We start from the raw sequence: 12,104 nt of genomic DNA on the forward strand, positions 1-12,104 counted from the left end.
AACCCCGAGGAAGGACTGCGGCTTCAGGCATATTGTCTTCAGTGCTTTTGTATTTGCTTATTTTTATGTGAGTGTTTGTGTGTGCCTGTAGAGTCTATGTGCTCCATGGGCATTCAGGAGCTGGTGGAAGCTGGTAGAGGCATTACATCCCAAGGATCTGAGTTACAGGGAGTTGTAAACTGCCACGTGGGTGCTGGGAACTGAATTCAGGTCTTCTGCAAGAGCAGCGCCATCCGTTGAGACGCATCTTCAGTGTTCTTGCCTGTAGTGCTCAGGGCTTCCTTCACCAAAGCATGAACTCTTTGAGAGCAAGGGACTTTGTGTGATGTCTGGCTGAGCCTTCAGCACTACCCAGCATAGAGAAAATGCTGCCTCTCTAAGTCAAAGCGATGTCACACTTCAGACAACATTTAGGGCTTCCCCTAACTTCCTGGTCCCATTCCTGGCTTCTCAGCACACCTAAGTGCTCTCTCATCACAGCAAAGCTTCCAGAACCCCTGCAAGGTGCAGCTCCAGAGAATGTCAGGCTGCAAGGATCCACATAGACCCTTCCAGAACCCCTGCAAGGTGCAGCTCCAGGCCCCAGAGGATATCAGGTTGCAAGGGCCCACATAGACCCTTCTCACTGTTTCCTTGCCCCATTATGTTGCGTTTCTGTCAGACATCTTCCACCAGCCAGTTGTGACTGGAAAACTCTTCTTTGGGTTGAGTCTAAGCGAGACTCTGGTTTTCCTATTCTTTTTCGCGCTTGTTAGACACTCACCCCCTCACCCCTCACACAGACCTTATAGTTCTACTGCCAGGTTAGCCTCAGTGCCTTGTTTTGACAACCTCAGGCAATTCCTTCTGGAAACTCCAGTGTCTTATTCTTTGAAAATCACTGGCTGTGGTCACAAGAATCATTTGCATGGCCGATTATTAGAGAACCTCATGGTACTTGCTTAAAACAACAAAATTGATTCTGGAGCATGTTCCCCACTAGTTCTGAGTTACCAAGCCAAAGCCAAAGCCAATGCCGCCAGTTTTAATTCACCTAGTGTTTTTGGGAACCCCTAGCCAGAAGGCGATGGCACATCCTCAGAGAGCTCCTTTTACCTACGGAACTGCCCCCATTTCTAACTGTGTGCCAAGCAGTTGCTAGGCAGTGGGAGCCATGGCTATGGACTTCCCTCATTTTGGTGCTTGGCCCAGGGGGTGCAGCCAGTCATTCTGGCTGTCCTGTCCTTATAGCCTATTGCTCTGATGTTTAGGTTCAGAACAGCTTCTGCTATGGCGGAGGGAAGGAATGAAGTAGGAGAAAAGGGGCAGGCTGCAAAATGGGCTTGGATGGAGCATCCAGATGGCTGAGTCTGTCTCTGTGTTGTCATGGCCTGGGCCTCTGGTACTGATGGTGAATTAGAGTTTACAAAGTGGGATGGAGGAAGAGAAGGATGGAAACAGGTTTCCTAATAATACTGGCCATATTGTACTTTTCCAGCCTACAGCACAAGTCCCTAGAAACCTGTCTGGTCCCTCCAGGGGAGTGAGTGGCTGTAGATAGCCTGTCTCCATGGGAGTTGAAGTTGCCACCCTTTTAACCCTGGATAGAGCAGCCAAATTGGGGGATACTGCAGACTGGAGCCAGTGACTAGAACATTCCCTGGCCTTCTAGGTCTGGCTTCCAGTAGGAGGTGACCATAATGAAGGAGCCGCCAGGGTCAGCTGGAAGACCCATCCATCAGTGCCCTGTCTCTGTCTGAGCCTCCTGGCGGGGCTGCAGCTGGCAGCCTGGGCTTGGCAGTGATTCCGTATTTGGAACCAAAGTCATTAAAAAGCCATTAATGTCTCCTTGCATGGTTATCATTCAGTGCAGCCTAGAATGGTGCCCGTCAGAGAGGCAGGCCTGGGAGGTGTTGTAAGAAGGACAGACACCCCAGGAATGATGCTGCAAGGGGAGCTCAAGAGGCAGGGCTAGCCGGGTGGGGGCAGGGAGCGAGCTTTGGTTCTGCTTCCCCTTGAGACAGCCATCATTATTGTCATTGTTCCTCAAGCTGCTGTGCTGGGGATTCTTTTGTTATTCACCGGTGAGCTTGTCTTTGCCCAGATGCATTGTCCTTTACTCCCAGTACAAGCTTGTCACTGCCCCATTGTCATCTCCCAGTACCCTTGCAGCTCTCCTAGAAACCCGGCTTTCTCTCTGTTACACGGGTGGGCGGGTATTACAGGGCCTCGCGTGGTCAGCTTGCTGGGCCTAGAAGGGGGTCATTTCTAACAGTGCCCGTAAGGCTGCATGCACCCTTCCCTTTGAACATACCTGATGCTGAGTGAGTGGGTAGGTGGCTCTCTGGACTCTGCTGAGAGGTCTTTGACTTCAAGAATCTCTGAGATTGTGCCCTTGGTTCGTACTTCTCTGAAAGCCACAGTTAAGCTTCTTCTACTGTGAATCCCACAGATTTGAGGAGAAAGACCACCGACTCAAATCATGGCCAAATTAGTTAAAGCAGGCTTTATTCATATTCCTCTGCTGTCTCTTCCTATGGTGGGGCTCAAGAGATCAGCATTGGATGTGGAGAAGATAGGGTTTTTGAAGTTTAGGAGTAGGGGGTTTGCAAATGGGCATATTTGGCCGGCAACTAAGTGGGGGGAGGGTCACCGAAGCAGAACACCAGCATGACAAGTTGGTCTTAACAACTCCCGAAACAAAGGCACGGTTGCCATTTCCTGGAACAGGCAGTGCAGAACCATTTGTAGTTAAGGTTACAGGTGGGGCAGAGCCCAATCCTTGAGAAACAAATTTAATTATAAAGAGGAATGAACCTAGTCTGTCTTTATTATAAGATGGCCTACAAGCCCAAGATGGAGGCCGGCTGGTTTATCACTACCTGTATCTTGTAATGAACAGCGCTACAACCTGTGGCTCTTTGTTCGTCTTCCCAAACAGGAAATGTGGGGATGGTGGGAGAGGAAGTACTGCGTTCATGGAAAATAGCATTCAACCCCAGATACAACTGCACGGAAGGTCCAGGGAGAGTGATAGTTCCTGTGGTAGGAAAGCTCCTGCCTGTGGCACAGGGTGGTGAGGTCACCACTTCCTGAAACATCTTTGTTGACACACTGCCTTGGAGCCTCTCTGCAGATGACTCTGCTGATGCTCACCTTACCTTTTCTAGATGTCTCTAGAAATTTCACTGGCACTGAGGACTTAGTCCTTGTTCTGCTTAGCCAAGACCAGTCCCTGGGATGACCCAGGGAGCTGCCTCTGTCCCCAGCACTGTCCTCTGCAGAGGTAAATGGCCTCACCCACTGGTACAGAGAAGCCAATACTGACCTCTGGAGATCACACAGGGACTTCTGAGACCAGGCCACTAGCACAGAACTGCCAGGATCAGAGGCCGCTGGGCCCAACCAGATCCAGTCTGGATGTCAGACCTTTCTGCTCCTGCCTGCAGGTGTCATGGAGAGAGCAGATAAGCAGATAGTAAGGAACTGCAGAGGCAAGTCCTGGCATGAGGCCAGCATTCTTGGGATTGGCTAATGACTGATGCCCTTGCTTGAGTACCTCTGGTTTTCTGTCAGTCTTGCCTCTGCTTAGATATCGGAAGGGTCTTCATCCTGTTCTTACCAGGGCCAGGCTAGCTCGGAAGTCCTCAAGGCAATGAAGGAGGCAGAAATGTGGCTTGGGGGCTTTGTTTTCTAATTTTTAAGATTGGGTCTCCAGGCTGACCCTGAGTCTCCAGCTCCCGTCGTCCCATCTCAATCTCCCTAGAGCTGGGATTATAGGCACGATCCACCACACCCAGTCTTGAAGGCATTCTTTATTTGTACTGGGGATCAGATGCAGGGTCTTAGGCAAGTGCTCTACTACCCCCTTCCCTTCTGGTCTTGAATTAGCTCCTAGACAGCAGCCTCCCTTCTTTCTCCCTCCACCACGTGGACTCACTGGGAACCATGAAAGGAGGTTAAAGGATTGGGGTGGGGTCTGGACCACCTCGTGGAACCTCACTGGGCGGCCCTGAATACCTTTCTCTCCCTCTGCAGTGTCCTAGATGATGAGGGCAGCAACCTGAGGCAGCAGAAGCTTGACCGGCAGGTGAGTAAGGCTGGGGCTGGTGGGCAGGCAGAATCTCAGCAGGGGTCCAGGAGCAATGAGTCCCTCTTCTTTGGATGACCCTGTCAGATGGTTAGAGAAGTAAACTCTCTCTGTTTTGTCAGCCCTGTATTATTATATTAACCCTATTCTAGTCCTCACCTCTTCTGCCGAGCTGGCAGTCACTGGATGCCAGCAGCATGCGTCCTTACCCCGAGAAGGCTAGAGACCCCAGTCTAACTTCTGGAACCTAGCCCAGAGATCAGGGTGCTCCTTTCAGCTCCACTGTGGGAACCCCTTCCTCCTGGAGGAGGTGGAGGGCCAGTCCACCTCTGTGCCTACCCTGTGCCTCTGTAGCGGGCCCTGTTGGAGCAGAAGCAGAAGAAGAAGCGCCAGGAGCCCCTGATGGTGCAGGCCAATGCAGACGGGCGACCCCGGAGCAGGCGGGCCCGGCAATCAGAGGAGCAAGCGCCCCTGGTGGAGTCCTACCTCAGCAGCAGTGGCAGCACCAGCTACCAAGGTACACCGTGCCTCTGCCCCGGGATAGCTAGTCTAGGGGATCCCCTGTGCCGCAGTACTGCACCCTGGAGATCAGTGGTACAGGGGACTTGGGGGAACCGCAGGACTCACCCTGTACGGTTTTCCTAGGCTGATCTGTGTCTGGCTCAGCTGGACAGCTGAATGAAAAAGGCAGAGAGATATCCTTAGCCTTGGGCTCCTGTTTATGTCCAGTTGTGTCAGGTTCTGAGGCCAAAAGGCTCTAGCTTGATGGATCTGGGAGTTCCAAGGTTCAGGTTTCTGATCTGTCCCTGAGCTCCTACGCCTGCCAGCATTCTCTCCTGTGAGGAATCCCTCTCCCCGCTTCCTGTCTTACTCAGACTAGATGTTCCCTGTCATTTGCCTCTTCCTCTCTGAGCTCTTGCCTCCTCAGTGTGCCTGGCTTCTGACCTGGAGGTCGCTGGTCCTGGCTGAGGCCTGAATCCCTCAGGGCTGCCTTCCTTACACCTGGCATTCAGCAGAGCCCAGTCTGGAATTATCTCAGAGCCCGTTCTGCCCATCTGGGTGTCCAGGATTTTCCCCAGCTTTTTCCAGGGTTCAGTGCCACAGGGTTTGTGAGGGAGAAGGCAGGGGTCAGGAGCTAGACGGACTCTGTCTTTACTGCCCTCTGCTGGGAGGTGCCAGCCATGCAGGTGGCTGATTCCTGCACAGATCTAATTGGGAGTTAGGCCATGGGCACCTTCCTGGCTTTTGTGGGTAGCTTAGGAAGTACTTTCTTCTGGGGCTCCTTTCTGCCTGGAGCCTCCAGTACCATTCAGCTGCAGGTATTGTTTGCAGTTCAGGGAGGACTTTCTTTCTCTGACCAGAGACCTTGTCCCCCTACCGTACAGTGTCTCAGGTTCTTCCCATTCTGCTAGCTCAGCTGTTAGTTCACCCCAGAGCATCGTGATGCTTTAAAGGGAAGGAATTAGGTGTCATTCACCTATTGCGTAGGTCGCGGCTGGCACATGCGCACACACATCTTCTGAGGAAACACACTTTATTCCTGATAATGAGAGCTGTGCCTGGGCATTTGTCAGGGCTGAGGATCGCATGAAGTACCTGGTTTGCTATGTTATAATTCCTTCAGGGAAGATAGCCACTGGCTTTGGTCCTGTGCAACCTGGCTTGCTTTGCCACTGCCTCTTACCATGGCAAGACTTGCTTGTGGATGTGGCAAGTTGCTTATCCTCTCTCATACTTTTTGCTTCACTTATGAAAAGGGGGAGTCAGCCTTAGCACTCTGAAAATGGAAGAAACCACAGTGATTACTGGTCCCAAATTCAGGTCCTTGCTGTTCCCCACTGAGGTCAGAATAGGTGAGGCCTTTAGAGGTCTTCCCCATAGGATACACTGGACATGTGTGAAGTTCCTGCTGTTTCTCTGGGGCCCGCTCTCTTTGTCCAGCTTTGAGTGATGGACAAAGCCTAGAGAGGCTGCTGCACAGCTGCTGTTTGAACAAGACCTATGCTTCTGCTCACTACATCCCTAGCTCTAACTACCTCGCGTCCTGCCACCTGCTGGCTGGTGGTGTTAATGCAGGCACTCACTGCCAGAGGTGGCTAAGGGAGTGACTGGAACTGACACTCCCAGTATTTGACCTGTGGCCAAGCTCATTCATGGTACATGCCCATGAATCTGCTGAGTATTTAGTGAAGGGATGCGGACTAGTGGCTGTGGGTATGTAGAGAGCAGACAGGCCATGGAGCTTCCGGTCTAGGTGGGAGAGTTCAGCAGGTGGTTGCAGTGTGCCTTGTGGGAAGAAGCCAGGCTGTGCGAGGATGTGGCAAGGCACTGGCTCTCACTGGGCAGTGGGGGACAGCTTCTCTGGAGCTCCCAGGAAGTCAGAAGTAGGAATTACTCAGATGGAAAGGACAATCAGGCATTGACACACTAACATAAAAGGAGCGTGGTTCGTGCACGGCACTAAAGCTGCCTGGTGGAGCTGGATGCACGCTGGGTAGCAGAGTGTGTGGTGAGGCTGAGGAAGGAGCAGGGGAGCCTATCAGGCTGGAGGCTGTTGGTGGTCATCTTCTGAGCATTCAGAAACTGTTCATAGATTTTGAGCAGATTAGGGCCCTCCTATATGGAGATCGTGGAGGACACTGGCTGTGCCTTTCCCAATAGTTCCCTGTTAGTGTGCCTAGCTCTTCGTTCCATACAGCCCCTCCTCCCTTACACTGGATCCCACAGGCTTTCTGGAGGAGTCCTGTCTGTGGTCTCTTTCAGAAGACACAGCCTTTGTGTCCTTCCCGTCCTCCATGGCACATTCTCATGACACCCCCACCCCAGCACCTGCCCAGGCGCAGAACTTTGGTTCCTAGCTGTCCACGACACTGTAGAAGGCTGAGGTCCTGCCCTTGACCCGTGGCTGGTTAAGATGAGTGGGTTGATGATGCAGGTGAAGAGCTGCACCGGGGCTGGGTGGGACCTGCGGGCAAGTGGCAGCGCTAATCTCACCCAATGCCCATTTTTGTCTTGGGTTCTCTCCTGAGCAGTTCAAGAGGCCGACTCACTTGCCAGTGTGCAACTGGGAGCTACCCGTCCACCAGCACCAGCCTCAGCCAAGAAAACTAAGGCAGCAGCTGCATCGGGGGGCCAGGGTGGGGCCCCTAGGAAGGAGAAGAAGGGAAAGCATAAAGGTTAGCCTGACTTCTCCTCAGACCTGCTAGAGGCCTGGCTTCTGTGGGGGCAGAGCTTATCCTCCAGACTTGAGGTGGTGCAGGATGAGCATGCTCAGTGAGCGGGAGCTCAGGTGTGCCCAGGGTGCCTGCCCATCAGTAGGCTTTGGCTAGCTCCTGAGTACCTTGGCTAGTTTGCGGTGTGCAAGGCTTTGTCAGACTGCCAGGAAGTGAAGTACTGCTTAGCTGTGGCTCCGGACCACCCCTTTCCTCCCAGTTTACCTCAGCCCGAGCTCCCTCATCCAATCCCAAGCCAGGATGCTCCCTTCGGTGGAAGCTCTCTGCTCCCACAGCAGTTGCCAGCTCTGCCTTCTCATGTGGATTTCTCCCAACTTCCTGCCCTATCCTTAGAACTCTCTGACCCACGTACCGGTGCGTTCCCTCTGCCCCATCAGTCTAACAGATTCCTAGATATCAATGACATGATGGTGGCCACTTCCCTGAGTCCTGTTTCCTGGCTACTGTTTCTTCCAGCCTTGTTCAAGGCCATTGATATCCAGCCATTTCGTCATAGTTGAACAGTGGAGTGTCAGGATCCTTGAGTTTTTAGAGCTGACAAGCTCAGCCAGGCAGAGAAGCTGCTCCCCATGGGCCAGATCTTTTTCTGTAACTCAAGCTGCAGCCCCTCGGGCAGGAAATGTAAAGAAGGCGGGCTCTGCAAGCAGATGACAGGGTACGTGGGACAGGAGGCCCTGTGCTCAGGAAGGCAACTAGGCCAGCCATGATGTTTGAGGAGGGCCCTATTTTTAATGACGTACGCGAGTGTATTGTACGTGTGGAGTGTGCGAAGAGAGGGCACCAGCATGTGTAGCTTGTAGATGTCTGTGTCCGGGAAGCGCTACTGCCTGCAGCTGTGCTTTGGATTGATCTTTGTTTCCTGTCTTGTTCTTTCCACTGTGCAGTTGGTTTTGTAGATGGTTATTGTCTGTCTTAAGGATGTGGAGTATTTTGAACCAACCCTTGGCAGGTATCTTGGGGGAAAGAAGAGAAGAAATGAAGCCCATGCCCCTTTACAATTTCCCAAGTAACAGGCTGACAGTAGTCGTTAGTTTGTTTGTTTTTAAAGCTAATTTTGCAAACAAGGTTTTGCAGAGGGCCCTGTCATCCGCCCCCTCCCTTCTGGACGCCTGAGAATCCAGGCTTTCCGCTCCTCTGGATGTAACTCAGGAGTATCTGGCCTGCAGGCACCAGCGGGCCAACAACTCTGGCAGAAGACAAGTCTGAGGCCCAAGGCCCAGTGCAGATCCTGACTGTGGGACAGTCAGACCACGCCAAGGATGCAGGGGAGACAGCAGCCGGTGGGGGCACACGGCCCAGCGGGCAGGACCTCCGTGCCACGATGCAGAGGAAGGGTGAGCCCCATGGGGGCCCAGCTGGGACCAAAGCTCAGTCCCAGGGTCTTAGCTACACTCTCCTCCAAGAAAATAGCCTTCTTATGTTTAGTCCAGTCCGTCCCGTTCCTGGATGTCATAGAGGGGCATTATTGGAGTCAGATGTGAAGTTTCGGGCCAGGGCTCCTGATAAGGCCAAGTTAAGAAAAAGAAATACAAACTGGGGTAGCCAGCCAGCAGCCTAACCCTGTCTGTAGCTACCATGAAGCCCCAGTTCGTATGCAGAATTTTCCCCCTTTTGTTTGGACAACAAGAAGTTGTCCATTTGTTTGCTGAGCTGCTGGGAATCCAGGAAGGTCCTCCTTGGAAACTTACTACCCAATTTCTCTAGCATGAGACCTAACTCCAGGGAGTTCTGGGTGCAGCCAGCAGATACAGACACACTATGTGGAACCTACTGAAAGACTACTTCACGAGGAAAGAACTTTTAAGGCCACCCAGAGTAGCATTCTGGGTCAGGGAGGAGAACTGAGACCGGCTCAGGGCAAGCTGGGAAAGCAGAGTCAGTGCCACCCCCAGACTGAGCGAGGACCTAAGCCAGAGTCCATGTCAGGGTCTGTGGCCTATGCCACCCATGTGCCCCCTAGAAGAGGCGGTTTCCTGTGCAGGGCCTGCCATCCATGGCCCTTAGAAGAGGTGGTTCCCTGTGCAGGGTCTGCCTTCCATGGCCCTTAGAAGAGGCGGTTCCCTGTGCAGGGTCTGCAACCCGTGGCCCTTAGAAGAGGCGGTTCCCTGTGCAGGGTCTGCAACCTGTGGCCCTTAGAAGAGGCGGTTCCCTGTGCAGGGTCTGCCACCCGTGGCCCTTAGACGAGGAGGTTCCCTGTGCAGGGTCGGCTCGGCTCAGGCTTTGCTACACAAGCCATAGGGATGATGTACCTGAGAGTGAACAGGGGTGCAATGTAGGGACTGAGCTAAAATCGGGTGGTGGGAATGCACCCCAAAGAGAATTGTGACAAGCCCCAGTTCATGTGTGTGTCCCTGTATGTGTCTGGATGAGTGGGAGGACATACAGCAATGTGAGGGTGTGTGCAGATGGCTGTATGAGCGCCTGGGCGTAGGTGAGTCATGCGTCTGAACGCACACTGACATGTGACTGCCTAAATTCTCACTAGAAAATCTGTCTGCTTGCTCATCCCTCCATGGTCTCTGCTCACCATAGGCATCTCCAGCAGCATGAGCTTTGATGAGGAAGAGGAGGAGGATGAAAACAGCTCTAGCTCCTCCCAGCTAAACAGCAACACCCGCCCTAGCTCTGCCACCAGCAGAAAGTCCGTCAAGGTGAGTGAAGAGGAGGAACCCTTATCCCCTGTAGGAGGCTGGCATCAGTGGTCAGGTCTGCCGATGGGTGGTGTTCTAATTTGTTCCCTGTTGGAATAGAAACACTGACCGGAAGCATCTTGGTGAGGAAAGGGTTTATTCGGCCTATGCTGTCACATTCGTCATCGAGGGTACTCAAGCAGGACCTTTGGAGGAGCGCAGCTTGCTGGCGCACTCACTTCAGGTTCATGCTCAGTTAGCTTTATACAGCCCTAGCCCACCTGCCCAAGGATGGTGGCACCCACAGGGGGCCAGGCCCTTTCACATCAAGACTATCATAGACATGGCCACCGATGAGTTTGGTCTGGGCAAGCACAAGCCTCTCCACCCCTTGACTATGCTACGTCAAGTTGACAGACTAAAATATGAGGTGGTAGTTTGTGTGTGTGTCAACATTATGAGCTGCTGGCTTTTCCCTTGTGTGAGGTGTCCAGATGAAGGCTCTAAAGCTGGGCTCCTCTGCTTTTCCGCTGTGCTCCCTGTCTCTCCAGCAAGGTCAAAGGGCCAGGATGCAGGGAGAGCTGGGCTTGGACAGGATGCCCTCCTGAAAGCCTGCCCTTATCCCTGCCTCCACCTCCAACAGCTGCTGAGGAAGGGAAGAGGCTAGAAGACAGCTCCTCACTCTGGTCACGGCAGCCACATCCACATTTCGAGATCCTGGCCTCCCTCTCCTTCCCCACACTCTTCTCCTAGACCACCAGTCTGGAGTGGAGAGCCTTTTGAGTTCATTTTTTACTCTCCCTCTCCATAGGAGGCAGCCTCAGCCCCCAGCCCAGCAGCCCCAGAGCCACCAGTGGAGATTGAGGTCCAGGATCTAGAGGAGTTTGCTCTGAGGCCAGCCCCACAGGGGATCACTGTCAAATGCCGCATCACTCGGGACAAGAAGGGGATGGACCGGGGCATGTACCCCACCTACTTTCTGCATTTAGACCGCGAGGACGGCAAGAAGGTGAGTTCCTCTGGGCATGTGTTTTCAGTTGAAGGCCGGGAGGCTAGAATATGAGGGAAACTCAGTTCTGACTCTGACCTCTCAGTTCTCCAGGGAAAATAGTATTTCGTGTGGGCTGGGAGGTTTGTCAGTCCTACGTGTGTGCACACATAGCTATGTTGGGGGAGAGGAAGCAAGGTGACCATTTGTGTGTGAGCCCAGATGTGTGGGTGACCACCATAATTATGGGCTAGAGTCTAGATCTGGAATGTGAATTGCTTTATTCTTTAAGGTATTCCTCCTGGCGGGAAGGAAGAGAAAGAAGAGCAAAACTTCTAATTACCTCATCTCTGTGGACCCTACAGACTTGTCTCGGGGAGGCGACAGCTATATTGGGAAATTGCGGTACCAGTGCTCTTCCAGGAAGGCGAGGGAGGGAGGGGCCAGAAAGTCTTCCGAAATCTCTGAGTAGCTTCTCCATCAAGTCCATCAGCAGGCTAGTCTATGCCTTGAGTCAGACAGGACTAAGCTGTCCCAAGGTATTGAGCACAGGCCCAGCATGAGTGACAGGTCAAACCAGGATGCTGATGCTGATGCAGGCACCGTGGAAAAGTTGCTTTGGCCCACTGGTCATAGCCAAGGGACAGGGCTGCAAAGAAGCCCTGAAGAAGTGAGGTCTCATTGAGGACGAGTAAGTGGAGACATGAGTGACCAAAGCTGGACATAGCCCTGGAAAGGACAGAGACAGCCTTTCTCTATGAGGTGCAGAACCTTCTCTGGCCTCCTAGATGCCACTCTGCTTCCTTTCCAGAAAAATCAGTGCCCTTCTCCCCTCCTATGGTTCATAGAAACCTGTGAACACTGACTCCTTGGGTTTCCTTCACTGAAATGAGATGCCCCTGAGTTTAGTTGACTTAGAGTTGACTGCTTGTGGGGTAACTCCACAGTGTCCCAGGTCTGCCCCTGGTCCATCCCATAATGCTCTGTAGGCTTCTTGTACGAGAACAGGCTGTGCCACGGCATGGGGAGAGGTATACGAGCCTGTTGATTGTGCCTTTCTTCAGATCCAACCTGATGGGCACCAAGTTCACTGTTTATGACAATGGCATCAACCCTCAGAAGGCATCGTCTTCTACGCTGGAAAGTGGAACTTTGCGCCAGGAGCTGGCAGCTGTGTGCTATGT

The 12,104-nt window shown here is 52.9% G+C and overlaps 1 protein-coding gene across 4 annotated transcripts in view; it reads left to right on the forward strand.

The window, feature by feature from the left end:
- Positions 1-12,104, forward strand: part of Tub (tubby bipartite transcription factor) — an 80,552-nt gene that overhangs the window by 62,099 nt on the left and 6,349 nt on the right. For 2 of the 4 annotated variants that reach the window (XM_005350967.3, XM_005350968.2), the window contains exons 2-9: positions 4,018-4,069; positions 4,424-4,586; positions 7,102-7,245; positions 8,469-8,636; positions 9,835-9,953; positions 10,744-10,941; positions 11,213-11,325; positions 11,985-12,102. In XM_005350967.3, coding sequence (XP_005351024.3) covers positions 4,018-4,069; positions 4,424-4,586; positions 7,102-7,245; positions 8,469-8,636; positions 9,835-9,953; positions 10,744-10,941; positions 11,213-11,325; positions 11,985-12,102 — 1,075 coding nt within the window. The remainder of the gene's footprint in view (positions 1-4,017; positions 4,070-4,423; positions 4,587-7,101; positions 7,246-8,468; positions 8,637-9,834; positions 9,954-10,743; positions 10,942-11,212; positions 11,326-11,984; positions 12,103-12,104) is intronic. The other 2 variants (XM_026781403.1, XM_026781402.1) reach the window with 2 other exon arrangements.

Source organism: Microtus ochrogaster, chromosome 8 (genome assembly GCF_000317375.1).
Source record: "Microtus ochrogaster isolate Prairie Vole_2 chromosome 8, MicOch1.0, whole genome shotgun sequence".
Lineage (NCBI taxonomy): Eukaryota > Metazoa > Chordata > Mammalia > Rodentia > Cricetidae > Microtus > Microtus ochrogaster.